The 18,499-nt window shown below is 33.9% G+C and overlaps 1 protein-coding gene across 1 annotated transcript; it reads right to left on the minus strand.

The window, feature by feature from the left end:
• Nucleotides 1–7,445: 7,445 nt before the first annotated feature.
• LOC100241104 (uncharacterized) lies at nucleotides 7,446–11,758 on the minus strand. The gene is made up of 4 exons (XM_002278865.4): nucleotides 11,053–11,758; nucleotides 9,470–9,726; nucleotides 8,582–9,033; nucleotides 7,446–7,869 (listed from the first exon to the last, which is right to left on the minus strand). Exons 1-4 carry the CDS (start codon nucleotides 11,169–11,171, stop codon nucleotides 7,591–7,593), a joined length of 1,107 nt encoding a protein of 368 aa, XP_002278901.1. The 5' UTR covers nucleotides 11,172–11,758; the 3' UTR covers nucleotides 7,446–7,590.
• Nucleotides 11,759–18,499: the final 6,741 nt, after the last annotated feature.

Consider the following 18,499-nt stretch of genomic DNA (forward strand, 5'->3'; position numbering starts at 1 on the left):
ACACCTAGAGATAAAACAATGAATAAGGCAAGAGCTAGTAGAGTGTATACCTTACTAGAGGGTTTAGATGTCCAGGAAAAGTTTGCAACCATTATGAGAAGGTTGGATGATTTGGAAGTCAAGGGAGTTCAAGAGGTACAAATACTCAATGAGGGAATAACTCAACCATGCTTGATATGTAAGTCTATGGAACATGGTGTGCAATCTTGTCCCACTCTACCTGCAATGCAAGACATGTTTTCAGGGCAAGCCAATGCCTTAGGGACATACAAACAATATTTTAACAATTCTCCATATTCCACACTTATAATCCAGGTTGGAGGAATCATCCAAATCTATCATGGAGAGGAGGTAACAATGACTAGTTTCAGCAGCCAGGAAACTGATTTCAAGGTAATCAGACTAATAAGCGGTTTCAACCACAAGGTATGTCATCTAAAAATTTTCAACAACAACATCAAACCTCATCATCTAACTCAAGCTTAGAAGATATGATGAGAAAGTTTATACAGAAGCAAGACAAGTGTAATGAGGATCAAAATAGGATAAATGCTCAAACATCTCAAGAACTAGCAGACATTCGAACCACTTTGAGCCAACTTGCTGCAAGTTTATCTCAAGAGAAAGGAAAGTTCCCAGCTCAACCACAAAAAAATCCGAGATGAGTAAATGAAGTTTCTAAAATGCAAAAGAAAGATTGCAATGCAATTATCACACTCAGAAATGGGAAAGAATATGAAGGACCTAAGTTATCGATAATTGAAGATATTCCTACTAGAGATGAACCAACCATGGAGAAAAATGCTAGAAATGAGAAAGAGTATGAAAAATATGAGGAAGTCATTGTGAGCAAAGATAAAAGGAGTGTTTCCAATCATTTTCTTTTCCCTTCAGCTTTGCAGAAACACAAAGTGGGGGATAAGACTTTGGAGATTTTGGAAGTTTTGAAGCAAGTGAAGATCAACATTCCACTCCTTGATATGATCAAGCAAGTGTTTGCTTATGCAAAGTTCCTTAAGGACTTATGGAATATGAAGAGAATAATTAAATTAAGCAAGAAAGCATTCCTCACCGAGCAAGTTAGTGCCATCATTGAGAACAAGGCAATGGTGAAGTACAAAAATTCAGGTTGTCCTACCATCTCAGTCTAAATTGGCATTTGATTCCGTGCCCAGCTGGTGTCTTCTAATTCAGTCCTCAGACGAGAGTAATCAACAAAATTTATAACCTATTTCACCATGTACTAGGATAGCCTCATCTAGCATAGCATAATGGCTCTAGGATCATTCACTGGGATGGGTTTTCATTTCACACCTGATATTAGTTTAAAGAATTGGATTGGTGCTTTTTCTTTTCTAAGTTAGCTTTAAAAGAAAACATAATCTTTGATTTGGAAAAGGCTGGTTTTAAGCTAACCAAAAAATAGTAACTGAGTTTTAATTACAAAGAAAATGGTCTCTTGGATTTTCAGGTTACTAAGTTCAGGCCTCTTATACAAAAGTGGAGATTCCGGATCTTTCCTTGCATTAGGGATTTAACCTATAGTTATCCTCCCAACCAATGTGTTACAGTTGCTTCCCATTAATGGTTTCAACACTAATTCTCTCTCACTGATGCATCTTGCAATGGTTCATGCCTCTCACCTAGCATTTGCCATTCAAGGTGATCCTTAACCTTGGATTACCCTTCACAAGCTCGCAAGAGATAACTAATGGATGTCTCCTTAGAGTCTAAAAGCTTACTAAGTGTTGGCTATTCTAGAAAATCCTACCTTTAAACCACCTACCAAAGGCTCGCAAGAAATAAATTAGTGTAACTCAATGGATGGAGTCCACTTGCTTTACCAAGTGTTGGCCCAGGTGATTTTAAGGCGTTTTAAGTTAACTAAAAATATAAAAACCATTAACAGGTCACAACTTCCTCTTCATTAAAAACTGAAACAAGGAAAACTCCCACTTTTGTAGTCGGGTCCCTTACCTAGCTTCCTTCAATCCAAGAAACAAAAAGAGCCTAGCCACTCATCCTCGAGGCCTCCGAGGATGTTGGCTAGAAAGAAAATGAAAACAAAAATGTGAAGGAAAAAGCAGAGCAAGTGCTCTGTAGATATATTTCTTACAATCCTCCTCCGTCTATTACATTACATACCTTCCTTTCTTTACATGATATCAAAGATATCTATAGAAGATATTTCCTAAGAAATATCCAAAGAGATATTTTTAACCTCCCTTTAGATATCCTAAACATCCCAGAAATATCTTTAGCTAATTATAAGGAGGAAATAAGTAATTTACACAAAATATCTTGAGAAAAAATCTAATTGAGTCGGTGCACAAATATTTGAAGATTGCATGAAAATTTCGCAAGTGGTTGATGGTGTAGTGAAAATTTCTCATTTGGATTTGTTGGTGCGAAAATTTTCTCATTTGAGAAAGGTGATGCGAAAAATTTCGCACTGGAGAAAGTCAATGCGAAAATTTTCGCATCAGGGAATGTCAATGCGAAAATTTTCGCATCAGGAAATGTCAATGCGAAATTCCTTTTCAACTTTGCGCAGTTGCCTTCAAATAGCCATAACTTCTTCATTTCAGCTCCAAATTGCACATCGTTTAAGCGTTGGACTCCTGACTTCCCGAGCTTCGAAATTATATATAGTATGTAGACAATGGACTCCAGGAAGTGCTCCAAATTTGCCTTGAAACTGCTATCCTTTGAATTTGGCATAGCATGTGAAGATTTCGCATTACCATGTGAAATTGCTTCATGATAGATTTCTTTCTCTGATCCTCTTCCTTGCATCTCTTGATTGGCTTGGAAGCTCATTCCCAAGGGTTGCACAAAGTTCTCCCTCATTCTTGGCTTGCTTTAATGATCAAAAAGCTACCAAAAACACCAAAACTAGCCAAAAATTGATTAAAAACATTTGCAAGGGTCCTTAATGTGCCAATTGAGTTAAAAGATATTAATTTCTACTCAAAAAGGTTTAAAAGAGTTTATAACAAGCTATAAAAGAGCACTTTTTGAGTAGTAATCAAGACTCATTTGTGGAAAGGGCTTTGTTAGATTTGGGAGCTAGTGTAAATTTGTTTACATATTCAATCTATAAGCAATTAGGATTAGGAGAGCTTAAGGCTACAACCATTACACTCTCTTTAGCAGACCGTTCAATTAAAGTACCCAAAAGAGTAGTCGAAGATGTCTTAGTGCAAGTTGAAAAGTTCTACTACCTAGTGGACTTTGTGGTGTTAGATATAGAACCGTTGAAAAATGGTTTGAATTCTATTCCAATTATTCTTGGGAGACCCTTCCTTGCTATAGCCAATGCTCTCATTAACTGTCGGAATGGATTGATGCAGTTATCTTTTAGGAACATGATAGTGGAAATGAATGTCTTCAATTTATGCAGCAACTGATGGACCATGATGATATGGAGGATGAGGAAGCATGCCTTATAGAGGCCTTGGTGCAAGAATACATAGAAAAGTTAATGGAAGAAAATATAGATGAATTTTTCTCTACAATCGTTAAGGAAGAACATGTTGAAGTTGATACAAAGTGGAAAGAAAAATGTACCAGTCAGTCTTTGAACAGTGTTGAGAATGATGAAGAAAGCAAAAAAAGGGAGGTTGAGATTAGAAAACCAGAGTTAAAGCCCCTACCACATGGTTTAAAGTAAGTTTATTTAGATGAAAATGAAGAAAAACCTGTGGTCATTTCAGCTACATTAATTGAAAAGTGAGAAATCAAACTTTTGAGTTTAAAAAGAATGAAATAGCAATTGGTTGGTCCATTTCAGATTTGAAAGTGATAAATCCCTTGATTTACACGCATCATATTTATTTGGAAGAGAATGCAAAACCAGTAAGGTAGCCACAAAGAAGGCTAAATCCCCTTATGCAAGATGTAGTTAGAAAAGAGGTATTGAAGCTTTTAGATGCAAGTATTATTTATCCTATCTCTTACAGTAGTTAGGTGAGCCTCACTCAAGTAGTACCTAAGAAAAACGAGATAACTGTGGTGAACAATGATAAAGTAGAGCTCATCCCTACAAGGTTGACTATAGGTTGGCGAGTATGCATTGATTTTAGGAAGTTGAATGCAATCACCAAGAAAGATCATTTTCCATTACCTTTCTTAGATCAGGTTTTCGAGAGGGTAGCTGGTCATGACTATTATTGCTTCTTGGATGGCTATTTAGACTACTTTCAAATTGTCATTGCATTGGAGGATTAGGAGAAAACCACATTCACATGCCCATTTGGAACCTATGCTTATAAGCACATGCCTTTTGTTCTTTGTAATGCGCCGACCATATCTTCAATGACATGGTAGAGAGAATCATGGAAGTTTTCATGGATGATCATACAATTTATGGGAAGACCTTTGATGATTGTCTCTTAAATTTGAAAAAAGGTTTGAAAATTTGCATTGAGAAAGATTTGGTCCTAAATTGGGAGAAGTGTCACTTCATGGCAACCTCAGGGGTAGTACTTGGTCATATTATTTCTAGAGATGGCACTCAGGTAGATCCAACAAAAATTGAGCTCATCTCAAAGCTACCTTCACCTACTACTATTAAAGAGGTGAGATAATTTTTAGGGCATGCAAGTTTTTATAGGAGGTTCATACAGGACTTCTCAAAAATTTGTCAACCTCTTTGTGCTTTATTGCTTAAGGATGCAGAATTCATACGGACTAAAGCATGCCAAGAAGCTTTTGAGAGGCTAAAGTCATTTCTCACTACTGCACCAATTGTGAGACCTCCTAATTGGTCTCTTCCATTTGAATTGATGTGTGATGTCAGTGACTATGCAGTGGGAGTCGTATCAAAGGGATGGAAAACCATATGTGGTGTACTATGCTAGTAAGACCCTCAATGATGCTCAGAAGAACTACACAACTACTGAAAATGAGCTCCTTGTAGTGGTGTTCGCACTTGATAAATTCAAGAACCACCTTTTAGGAACTTTAATAGTAATTTTTACTGATCATTCGGCCTTGAAATATCTACTTAACAAAAAGGATGCCAAAATAAGACTTATTAGATGGATCCTTCTTCTTCAAGAATTTAACATTCAAATCAAGGATAAGCAAGGGGTTGATAATGTGGTTGTTGATCATCTCTCCCAAGTAAAAGTAGAGTCACATTTCAAGGAAGCATAGATTAATGATGAGTATCCTGATGATGCACTTTGTGCAGTGGAGAAGTTGCCTTGGTTCACAAATATAGTCAACTACTTGGCAACTGGAGAGCTTCCCTCATAATGGAACATGGAGACGAAGAAGTATTTTCTTTCGAGAGCAAAACACTATGCTTGGGATGATCCATATTTGTATAAGTTTTGCCCAAATCAAATTATTCGGAGATGTGTTCCAAAGGATGAACAACAAGACATATTATGAATGTGCCATGAGGGAGCTTGTGGATATCATTTTGCTATGAGGAAGACTTCAACAAAAATTCTATAGAGTGGATTTTATTAGCCAACTATGTTCAAGGATTGTGACACTCACTGCAAAAGTTGTCCACAATGTCAACAACTGGGGAAATCAACACAAGGTATCAAATGCCATAAAATTATATTTGTGTTGTTGAGGTCTTTGATTGTTGGGGCCTTGACTTTATGAAATCATTCCCTCATTCTTTTGGTAATCTCTATATTTTGGTGGGAGTGGATTATGTTTCTAAATGGGTAGAAGCAGTGGCATGCAAGAGCAATGATCACAAAGTGGTGGTCAAATTTTTAAAGGAGAATATTTTCTCTAGGTTTGGCATTCCAATAGCAATCATTAGTGACGGAGGTTCACACTTTTGTAACAAGCCCTTTTCCACTCTTTTGCAAAAATATGGAGTGAGGTATAAAGTGTCCACCCCATATCACCCTAAAACAAATGGGCAAGCCAGTCCTATCATTTTGAGTGGGGACACATGTGAAAAATACAGATCCACACCCACCCTCCTTCCTTCTTCCCAACCCCCCTAGCCACCACCCACCCCCTCCTATTTCCTTTTCCAATGACCCCTATTCCCCCTCCCTTTTCAGATTATTTTTATTTACTTTATTAGTTCATCTCTATTATTATTTATTTTATTTTTTATTTTTTATTTTTGAACTTTATTATTTTTAAAACTTATGATTTTAATTTAAATTAATGAAAGCATTATAATTTTAAATAAATTTTTTATTTTAAAATAAGTTTTGATTTAAAAATAAATAATTCTGATATTAATTTAAATTTCTAATTTGAAACTAATTTTCTGATTTTCAAATAAAATTTTAATTTTTAAATAATACATAAATTATATATTTATGACTTCATCGGTTCCACCACTAGTCCAACTAGTGAACCATGAACCAGTAACTTTTCGATTTAATAATCAATTCGATTCTGTAAACATTTGATGAAAAGATAAATATAAGTGTAGGTTAGTATACGAACCTTAGGAGAAGTACACTACTCATCTAAGCAAATCCATGTAATTTTTTTTTGAAAATTAGTGTAGTTCTATAGGTAATTTTTTATATATATAATGGATTTCATATATGATTTGCTATTTCTTTTCCTTCATGAATATCATAACCGGATCAAAATAATACATAATCAATCAAAAATCAAATTTTAGATTTTAAAATAAGGATATTAAGGAAAAGAACTTTGTTTATTAATAATAAAAATAACATCCAATATCTTTAATTTAAATCGGTTTTTCCTGTGTTACCTACTACCTTCTTTGCCTTGACCCACTCTAAAATTGATTTTGAAATCAAAATTTCCATTTCAAGCATTGCCAATGCGCTTCTCTTGTGACTCTAAATCGATTTAAAATCAGTTTTCCAATTTTAGCCACCGTCTTTGGGCCTCCAAACTGAAAATAAAATTGGTTTCGGTGTTCTCAAATCAAAATTTGTGTTTTGTTTTAAATTTTAGGTGAAGGTTATCATAGCTTGGCAGACAATTGGTTGACTTTAAGCAACTTTGCCATGTGTCTTTTGCTGTACTCTCCCACTAAGTGAGATGACTTAATATAACTTAATAACTTAATTTAAATTATTAAATAAATTAAAATTATTTGATAAAATAACTTAATATCACAATTTAAAATTAAAAATAACTTTAAATATTAAGTCAAATTAATTAACTTATTCTTAATCTCTAATCATTTTCACCTCATTTTGTCATATATAATAAGAGTGCAGTTTACAACTATGAGTTTATATTCACGGTTCTTATAATAAATATTTTATAATTACCTTATGTATTTATAATAAAGATAAATATATCAATTTGATGATTAAAAATAAATTTTAAGTTAACTTTACTAAACAACCTTAATAATCAAAATAAGAAATAAGAAATAAGAAATAAGTTTCAAGTTAACAACTAAAGAACAATTTAACTTAAAATCAACTTAAATCAACTTAAATCATTAAATAATAAATCTTAGATTTTACCAAATATAAATCCCTTTTCAACTAATTTCGTGTAGACAAATAAATTGCTATTACAACTACTACACAACTAAGATATGAAGCCATCCAGGTGAAAGCTCTTGGCTATATGAGTGTCAAGTGAACTGCATCAGCACAATTCTTATTCATGTACTATATGAGGGTCTAAGCCTATTCTCTTCCTTGTTTTTCCAACAAACAAGTCCCTTGATTTGATCATACCAGGAATGTGTCCAATTGTCGTTGTGAATGGGAGTTGTGCCACTGCTTCTCTCCTTCCCAGTGAAACTGAAACAATCGCCTTCATTGATTGAGGCTCATAAGTTGCCATTTTGCTTTCTTTTCCTCCGCCCATCAATAGCTTCAAGTTCGTTGCTACCACTTCAGCATGTTTTTGTGCCAGATACCCTTGTTTGATTTCCTGTTTTAGTTTTTTCATACAACAACGAAGCATCAGATTAATTCACAAAAGAAGAAAATAAATCATGTGAGAAGATGTTGGTTATTGTTATTTCTACTAATAGAAACTCATGTTGACACGTACGATTAATCCTTGCTTAGGAATATATCTCAATTTGTAGGGACAGGAAAAGCCCTTGAAATTGTGAAAGTTTGATGCTTCATTTGCTTAGTTTTAGTTTTGCTTTTCTCCTGGAAAGAAGAAGGGAGAAACATAGGCCTGCTCCCTGGTGGCTCTCTTGCTGTTAGAGGTGAAATAGTTTTCCCAAGGCTTCAGAGGCACAGCTATGCAATGAGCCTTGTAAATGACTAATCATCTCCCTTAAACCCCCTAGCTAAGATTTTATTCTCAGACCTTAAACCTTTGGCTTATAATTGTTGATATTAAGGCCAAGGAGTGCTTTTTCAGCCAATGACTCGACTGACTCCTCTCTTAGCAGTGTCTTATCCCAAAACTTTGGTGGTGTTGACTGGGTTTGCCAAAATTAGGCCACAACTGCCTGCAATTGCCTAACAGCATTCTGTTTTGTCCCTTACAAATCAGTTGGTCTTTTATTTAAGGTTTACAAGGGGCACCTATGGATCTGTCTCTTTCTTCAAGAGAACTTGATGAAAATAAAATTATCATAGCAACCAAACAGAAATGAGATCAACAGTCAGCGGTTAGTACTTACTGGAATATCGGTAATATCCCCAATGGCGAAGATGTTAGAGTGATCCTTGACTCTCAAGTTTTTGTCAACCATCAATCTTCCATGAATATCCAATTTATCCTTCAAGAAAGTCTCTTTTAGCCATGCTGAACCCAGTGGACTCCCTGTGCACAAGAAATGGCAATCTGCTTCGATGGTTTCTCCAGCAGAAGTTTGATATGTTCTGCTTCCATCTGAAACCGAATTCAAATTGACTGATTGCTCCAACTTCACTTCAACTCTCTTTGATCTCAACCAATCTAGAGTCTTATTGGAAGCTTTTGGCCCAATGAATTGCATCAACCTTGATCCATTATGCACCAGAGTGACCTCCTTCTCTGGGAAGTCAACAGCAATCTCTCCAGTGAGTTCAACACCAGTGGGGCCTCCTCCGATGATCAAAATGGAACCTGCTGATCTTATCTTTTCATTTTCTGCCATTGAAAGATAACCAAGTTATTTAAGAAAGTAATATTAAAGTAGTATAAGGCCCTAGTGACTTTATGCAATGGGTCGGGAATGGGATTGGATACCAGGTTTGATTCCATATAGCCAAAAAAAAATGTTAATTATCACCTATTTTTCAGGACTCATTAATCTGAGTTATTTCTATATGTTTCATGTTTTCAGAAGAGATTTTTTAGTAGCATCTTTCTTATTTTAATGGATAAATGATCCAAGACAAGTTTGAGTACTTAGACCAGAGTGCCCAAACTCAACTTACATGATAAGGCTTGGGGGTTGGGTAGACTCAGACCTCTAAACTTGTCTTAGTGCTACTGGTAGCTATGGTTTGAGTGGGACAAGTTTCCTGGGAAACCTGGCATTGTGGCAATTCACACAAATAAGAACATTCCTACACAACTTTACCTGTTTCGTATTGACTAAGCCTCTCAGTTCTAGTTCTGGGGACAGAATACAAATGGCCAGTGGCAATGACAAGATAGTCGTAGACAAGTGCACGGCCCTCTGCAGTCAAAACTTCTTTGTCAGTAACATTGATTGCTCTGGATGTAATGATCCGACCATTAGTGAGATAATCTCTGTGGTTGATGACTGATCTCTCTGCAAATGACGGTTCCACCATTGCCCTCAAGCTTGCCCATGGGATCTCAAAGTATTCCTTCCTGATTTCAGTTTTATTTTGGACTTAGCACCCAAGATAATAACAAAGGTATATTCTTCTAGCTAGCTTGTTTAATGAATTAATGAATTATTATTCAATTTTTCCCAGAATTAAAAAACTACAAATAAAAGATAAAGAAGTGATGAGAAAACCAAGAGAAGGATGATCCTCAAGGATTAGGTTCCAAGGGAGAACATGTCTGTTGGGACGTCATTTGTCTTATCCGGGCAGGGCCACGGAGTATATTTGGCTCTGTGTGATGCTCGAGTCCGGAGACTACACGTTTCCCCACAAAGTGGCCTCCCCAGGATTCGAACTCAAGACCTTAAGGTCTTTTGGGTAGCTCAGATGGTACCAGGAGGGCAAACTAAAAGACCTTAAGGTCTTGAGTTCGAATCCTGGGGAGGCCACTTTGTGGGGAAACGTGTAGTCTCCGGACTTGAGCATCCCACAGAGCCAAATATACTCTGCGGCCCTGCCCGGATAAGACAAATGATGTCCCAACAATGTCCATCATATGAGTGGTATCAACTGTCTCCTTTTGGGGTAGTTCTGGGGTTCCATCTTTTGACCAGGTTTCACCCCGCCTAAAATGAGATATGTTCAAAACCAAGCCCAGGCTTTGAATCATATTTTGGTATTGTTACAATCATTTCATAGCTAGTATCAGTGAACCAACTAATTTTAGTCTCCTCTCCATTCCATTGTTTGAAGCTTCCCTCAAGAAGAGCCTTTGTCATTGGTTTGAAGACACTAGACAAGAGGGGTTATCTCTATCATTTTCTAACTTATCTTCTATTGTCCAAAATAGATTTGGTCTTGGATTAGCACTGGTGCATATGAATCAATAACATTCAAATCTTGTTCATTATAAAGATGTATTTTTCTTGAACTTCTCTCAACAAAACAGACTGGGAGTAATTGGCATATGAAATTTAGACAAGCGTTTGATCAGTTTCAGACATCTCTTTCACCGTCCACAGTGGGTTTGGTTATGGATTAGGATTAGAGGTAACACTACCACACAAAATTGGAAGACATTCTACACAATTTTGTGAATTGGGAAAGATATGCAGGAGTCATAACAAGAACAGTGGAGGTTACATGGCAACCCCTAAGTTTTTTCAATTGTGGATTCCCAAACGAATAATACCCTTCTCTACCTCTCTCTTTTGTCAACTTTTATAGAATTTTCTCCTGGGGTCACCAGTTTTTTCCCATTCCAATAGGGTGCCCTACATAAATTGATTGTTCTGGGCTCACTCGTGTTTGTTTTGAAGGAAAAGAATGAATAGAAAACAAAGGAGAGAAAGAGAAAGATACTCACGGATCAAGAAGGGTAACATCAGCATGGAATTGAAGAGATTTAGCCAGGAGAGAGCCTGCAACACCCCCTCCAATCACCACCACCCTTCTATTCTTTAAGTTCATCAATTCTGTATCCATGTTGTCAACACCTCCAAATTCGGATACGATTGCAGAGAAGAGATGAAGAGATGCTTGAGAAACAAGATTTCAGAAGGCAGTAGGTAGCTTCATTTATATAATTATTAATGAGAAGAGGTAAATATCAAATCCTTCGTTCATGTGAATGAATGTCAATGTCTGCTTTCTATTGCCGATGCACCAAAGTCAACACGGTTGGAGGGACTTGGTATTTTCTGGGCGTATTCCTCTAATACTTGGTCTTCGTTGAACTTTCCGATGATTATGCATTTCCCCATTTCGAAGGGTCTTTTTTGTCTGGGGGTGGGGGAGGGGCGTAACTGGGTAATAGGAAGCAGATCAGGTGAAGATTGGGCTGGGTCAAACAGCCAAGTGTCTATCATTCACCAGAAAAACTTCAATTGTTCTTTAATTTATTACAACTCCCGATAAATATTATCCTTCCGACACTTTTCCTCTTCAAATTTGACAATCCCAAGAATTATTTCTCCTCTTCCTTTTGTTTTTTTGGTCACCTTCAAGAATCATCATCCTCCCCACTTCGTCCTTCTCAATTTTCCCTTTTCTCTTTTTGGACTTAGTTTTGTTATCTTTTGTTATGGTAAGGAATGGCACGTCCAACGAAGTTTCTACTTCACACTTTCCAAACTGACCCATACCCAAAGGGGCCGCAATTGGGCCGGTCCCACAGCTGGTTTGTATTAATCATGGACTTGTGGAAAAAGGCCCACCCCACCCAAAGCGGATTGGGCTTTGTTGAGACCGTGAGCTACCAAACCCTACACGAGCCCAATACATGTTATGGGGATGATATAAAAAATTTATAATTCATAATTATAATTTTATATGATGTAAAATATTGAAATCAATTCGAATTAATGTTCTACAACCGTATACAAATACTTTATTTGTATTTCTCATTTGGTGTCTTTTACTTTGTTCACTTTATCTCATCATTTAAAATATCAAGCATTTTAATAATTTTTTTCCAATTTTAAATTCTTTCCATTGTGTCGAACCAAAAATTATTAACATACGACATCAAAATTATAATTATAAAAATAAAAATAAATATTAATTATAACACCTACAAAGGAAATCAAGTGTTGCCCAAGTTCAAGTTCCTAATGCCTCAACCAAATTTGATTCAGACAAAATCAAAATTTCTCAACCCAAAATATTTTTTTAGGATTTAGATTGCTCGTAGGAACAAAAAATGTGCTGAAAGAATATTCTCCTTTGTTTCTCAATTGAGTCCCCTCTTGTGAGGATTAAGCAACTACCATGCATGTCATGGTCAAGTGGTACCCACAAGTAAGACAACTGATGAATACGGTGATTTGTAAATGACAAATAATTGTCAAATCATACCACTTAGTGGGCATAATCTCTAATATTTTCATGGTGTAAAGGCAAGTAATGAGTCTTTTAAGAACACGGCTAGCATGATTGCTACAAGGAGAATGACAATCTTCTTGGATAGAACTCGGATATTTAGGTATAATAATGTAATATTATTCTGAATCAATTATGAAATTGAGGAAGATCACATGTCACAACTGGATTGAACAGGGGAACGACTGATTATTGATTCTCATAATCCTCAAATTTTCAGCATATGTTTGGTGGTATGATGAATCATTAAAAACCCGTTCCATAATTATTATCAAAAACATATTTTTATATTTGAGAACGTAAAACACAATTTTAAAGCAGACAACATGTTTGACAAGAAGAGAGTGAAAAACTATTTTTTGAAAAATTACTCTAAAAATAAGGTGTTTTCATAAAATACCTCTCAAGTTGTTTTTCCTTATTTTTGATATTATTGTAATAATCTACTTCCAACCATATAAATATTATCTGTTTTAAGTTCAAAGGATCATTATGACTTCAAACACGTTTACAAGGTTAAAAATAGTTCATAATTATGTAGTATCAAAAACTTTTTTTCTTATACGATATAAAACATCACAAATATTCTTCATATAAATACAACATCTTCATTGTGTTATATGAAATTGTAAAGTCAAATAAATAAACATTCTTCATAGGTCAAACAAACCCCTACATTAAGGTCAATGATTGGATCTAATACCATTTATAATGACTTGCTCTCAATCGTGTAAATATTATCTATTGTATACTCAAAAGACTTTCACAACTTTAAAACGCATTCATAAGATTAAGGGGAATTCATACTTATACATTAGAAACTTTTTTTCTTTATTTAACGTGAGATATCAGAATTACTATAAGAACAAAAACCAATCAAGTGAGCTATTCTAAGAACAAGAACAAAACAACACATACCATTCCTTCTTGTTCTTCAGCTTACTTCTCTCTTCTTTCCTTGTTGTTACTGGTTTATGTTCCAGACTTCACATTTTATGTTGCTTTTTGATTTTACAAATTCGAATATCTGTGAACTAAATATTTCATTTGTATTATACAATTTTTAATTTGCATGAATGACCCACCTCGGGTTAATCTATCTCAGTGTTCATGCAGTAAACAACACACATACATGTAGACTTTGTTTGTATAATCGAGACTCCGGATATTTATTAATGAGATCACATGTAACCATATTTCTGGATTTTGGATTTGTGCATTAAACAAGTACAAAATTGCGGATTGAATACAAGATTTCACAAATCATACAGGTTCTGTAACCCAGCTAATGCACACAGATAAACAATCTTCTCAGATGCCATTAGCTGGAGGACATTCTACCTGAAAGACTATAGACTAAATAAATCACTTTCTCAAGTCATTTTCTCCCATCCATGGCTACGTGAGAAACTAGGAAAAAGCATATGGAGCAAATTGGGGTGGACTTTTGGGTATATATCGAAGGCCCCAGTCACCAAACTTGGAATTGGAACCGGAATCGGGGGCCCGGCCATGCCCACACCGATTCCCAAAAAGATAAAAGGAAAGAAAGGAAAACAAATATATAATTTTAAAAAAAATAAAGAAATAGCTGGCCCAAACTCAAATCATCCGAAATTATTTGATTGCAATAATTTTTTAGTGTGTTGGATTGGTGGGTCAATGCAGTAGTATTCACTGACAGTGCAATCCACTCTCCATTGAGAGATGTCACGTGGTTTGTGGGTGAGGATACCTGCAACTCCAAACCACATTTTTTGTTCGCTTCCTTCTGCTTTGTTTTGTCTCACTTAACTTTTTTTAATCGCAATAATGAAGTTTGTTCACTAGAACAAAATGTTCAAGTCCTTTGTAAAAAGACCCAACATACATTATCATAACACTAAGGTGTGATGTTTATTTTTTTTATTTTTTGTTGAAAGTAATTTGTTTTCAGAATTTAGTTCCTTTGTTTTTCTATTTTTTCATAACTTATTATAAATTTTTTATTAAATAGAAAAAAACTAAAATATCTAGTTTTTTCTAAATATAAAAAATAATATATTATTTTTTTTTACTTTTTAATAATTAATAAAAATAAAATACTCCAAAAATAAGCAACCTAATATTTAACACTATTAAATATTAAGATTCTATTTAAAATTAAGTAAAAAAACAAACACCACCTAAATTTATGAAAGGAGATCAATATTTCAATAAGAGCTTCGGGCTATGTTTGAAACAGGTTTTTGAGAATTATTTTGAAAATATGATGTTTTTTGAAAACATATTTAATTATTTTTATTTTTTAAAAATAATTGTATTAATATGAAAAATAATTGAAAATAAAATATTATGTATAGGACTTGATTTTAAAAATATTTGAAAACATAAAAATCACATTAATAACATTTTCAAAAAATACTAAAGGATTGTTGATAAAACTCATTATTAAAAACTATTTTTTTTAAATTGTTTTCTAAAATATCGTTTTAAATAATGTTTGATATTTTTACTTAATTTTAAATAGAAATTAAAACTAAATAATATTTAACAGTGTTAAGTAATAAGTAAGTCGTTTGTTTTTTAATATTTTATTATTATTAAATATTAAAAAATAAAAAAAATGTATATATTATTTTTTACTTAGAATAAACTAAAATTTTGATTTTTTTAATTCGGTTAAAAAATTATAATAAATCATAAATAACATAAACTCTAAAAACAAATTACTTTCGGTAAATGGATAAAAAAACAAACACCATATTACTCTTTTTAACAAGATGGATATTTCAAAAAGGAAGAAAGAAAAAACAGAAATAATAATAATGTGTCATAATAAGTATTGGAGGCATGTGGTGTTTATAACTTAAGGTGCAGGGAAAGGACCACCACGTTGTTGAAATCGCACCAAATCAGGGGCAGCTTTGAGAGGAACATGGCAGAGGCTCTGCCATGCACATGATAGTGAAACTCTCCTGTCCAATTTTATATCATACAAGTATACATCTTCTCTCGTCAAAGATTCCATTGTTGCTACTTTTATTAAAATGTTAACCCACTTACCTAATTTTTTATCAAATATGATTGACAGTGGCCCACTTTCAAACTCCACTAGGGACTTTGGCTCCTCTCAATTGGGATGTATACCTACCTTCTTAACTGTTGTATGATATATATTCAAAGTGGTAATGAATACTAGTGGCATACTCTCCATTACTAGATCTCCACACTTGCACTTTCATAATCACATTAGTCTGTAAGCAACGGCCGGAGATTGGTTTTATATAGTACAATTTCCATCTTAAATAATCATGTCTATGATTGGGTCACACACATGTCATCTTGCTTCCAAGTGGCTGCAGATGAACTGTCCTTGATTTCATTGTGACAGTCCAAGTGCATGAATAAACATTTAGTAGAGTTAGGTGAGGGCTCTAATAATGAATTTTACATATGCCGTGTTTCAAATGCTTAAATTGATTTTATAAGTAAGATTCTAAAGATCACCAATGATCATCTTGTACGATTTTGGATGAGTTAAAAAGAGATAGACCTCGTTGGACTTGCTGCCTAATTTTGACTACTCCAAAAACTTAAAATAAAAAGTTTAATATAAAAATTAAGAAAATATTATTTCTTGTAAAAACTCGATTTTAAGTCATATAAAAAGTTTTTTAGTGTTTTCTATCATTTTTATATTATCAATATTGCTTTTTACAAATTATGACTTTGGTTCGAATCATACCAACTTCTTGGTAAAATTAAAATATAAAACTATCTAAAAGAAGGCTTAAAAAGATTAAAAATATTTTCTAATACTTAAAAATACATTTTCTTTATAAATAAGCGTTTGACATATTGACGAAGATCACCTTTATTAATTTAAAGAATGCTTGAAAATCACTTTTAATAATCAAAGGAATTAGTGAAAATAATTCTTATATTAGTATTTAATAAGTATTTTTATTAGTCTAAGTTTTTTTCTATTTGAGTTTTGATGATAATAAAATAAGGTTAATAGCACTAGTGATTTCATTAAGATTAATATTTCAATTTTCAATAAATTTAATCAAGCATCAGACATGAACAATTTTAAATCAATGAAGGCTTCGACATACACATTCAAAACCCTATGGAACCTTACGTAAGATTGTTTCATAGTACACTAAGATTGTTTTGAAAATCCCATGCACCTAAAAGTTTTCAAACTCATTCAAAATTTGTCTAAATTGAGCTTGAATTCCAAAAATTGGATGAATCTATACTTTAAATGAAATTTGAGCTTAAATCATCTCAAAATCATGTTTATAGGGTTTATAAAGTGCTTTGAAAGCTTAGTTGTCATTTCTCATTGATAATTTGACCTTAAAACTTATAAAATCATTTCAAAAATCATCAAGTACAAGGGGAATTGGTTCAATTGATTAGGCTCATATTAGCATAATGATGATTCAATTGATTAAGGTAGAACCTCAATTAATCAAGGACCAATCAAATTGTATTTATGATATAAAAAACTAGTACATTTATTACTTACTTAGCAAAAACTTTTTTTAGTATACCTTGATTAAATCCTAACTTCTGATATATTTTGTGAGATAATCTTATAAATTGAGATTACTTTGATTTTTTTCTTTCACTTTGAAAATCTCAGGAGTGATATTAAAGTGAGCCTATTCACTTGCAAAAGAATTGTAATGGAGTATTATAATCATAATATAATGATACAAGTTGGAGGCTTAAATTGAAGTTTTAGAATAATGCGTCTTAGTTAGAGTTTGAGAAGAGTGGGCATAGGTCGGGATCAAACCAAATCACTATAAAATGATATTTACATTTTTCTTCCCTTGTCTCTGTTTCAATGATCATATGTTAAGGCATTTAACGTCTAATGATTAATTAATCAATTTAACTAGTTATTCAATTAATCGAGCCCAAGTGATGAATCTAAGGTTTTGGAGTTGTTCATCTATATATCAAAGTATTTAAGAGTTTTTACAAAAGAAAATACCTTGATCCGTCAATTGCTTACTTATCATATTCTCTCATTCAAAACCCTTTTAGTGCATTCAATTCTCAACTTGTGAATCTCTAGCACACCTTCAACTCAATCCTAACTTTCCATTGTGTTGTGAGCTCAACTTGCTATACTAGTATTGAAGTTTTTCAATCTATCTTTTATTCATCTTATAAAAAGTATTTTTTAAGTGAAGTAGATTAGTTGAGGCATTTGTGAAAATCCATTGGAATTTTAAAACCCATACAGGATGTAGACAAATTGGACTCACCCTAACATGAGCAATTGTGCAATTATATACTTGATCATGATACAAGTATTTTTATCAAATTCTGATTAAAATTTTTTAATAAAAGAGTTTATTTGATATTTAGGTATAATTTATTTGAGATGAAGTATAAAGGTGATTTTTATAATTTACTCTTAGTTATTTTTTATATAAAATTAAATAGAATTAATATATTTTTAAAAAATAAAAGGCTAGGAGGAAGTCATACCCCAACACGTAGAAATAAAAGGTAAACATTATGCAAAAGTGCAAAACAAATCATAGTATTTTAAATTTAGATTTTCTAGAAAATAATTTTGGGCACATACATCTGACTGAGCACGTTAGCATTTGGCAAAGCCGTGGGTCCTGCGCCACCGCAGACCACCAACGGAGTCACCCCAAGTTATCCGCGTCGTTTTCCGAGAACTGCATGTGCGCATGGTAGCCAAATCCAGCACTTGCCGGAGCATTACCAGACTGCACCAAACCCTTAGGGGGGCTCCACCGAGGGAACTCCGGCGAGCCAAAACAAAAACCCCCAACGTGTCACCTAGTGCATGTTATCATTTGACAGTTGCGAATCCACTCATTCACAGCCTACATGGCGTACGTTAGAAATGGAGGCAAACTACGTGGCTGAGAATAGCCCGGACACTGTGCTGC

The sequence above is a fragment of the Vitis vinifera genome, chromosome 6, assembly GCF_030704535.1.
Source record: "Vitis vinifera cultivar Pinot Noir 40024 chromosome 6, ASM3070453v1".
In the NCBI taxonomy this organism is placed as follows: Eukaryota; Viridiplantae; Streptophyta; class Magnoliopsida; order Vitales; family Vitaceae; genus Vitis; species Vitis vinifera.

Bases quoted from the DNA above. Each gene is read 5' to 3' on its own strand.
- LOC100241104 (XM_002278865.4), bottom strand. From the start codon at position 11,171: ATGGATACAGAATTGATGAACTTAAAGAATAGAAGGGTGGTGGTGATT. The intron at 9,727-11,052 runs GTGAGTATCTTT...AACTGAAATCAG, and splicing joins GATGTTACCCTTCTTGATCC to GAAGGAATACTTTGAGATCC. The intron at 7,870-8,581 runs GTAAGTACTAAC...AAACTAAAACAG, and splicing joins GGGATATTACCGATATTCCA to GAAATCAAACAAGGGTATCT.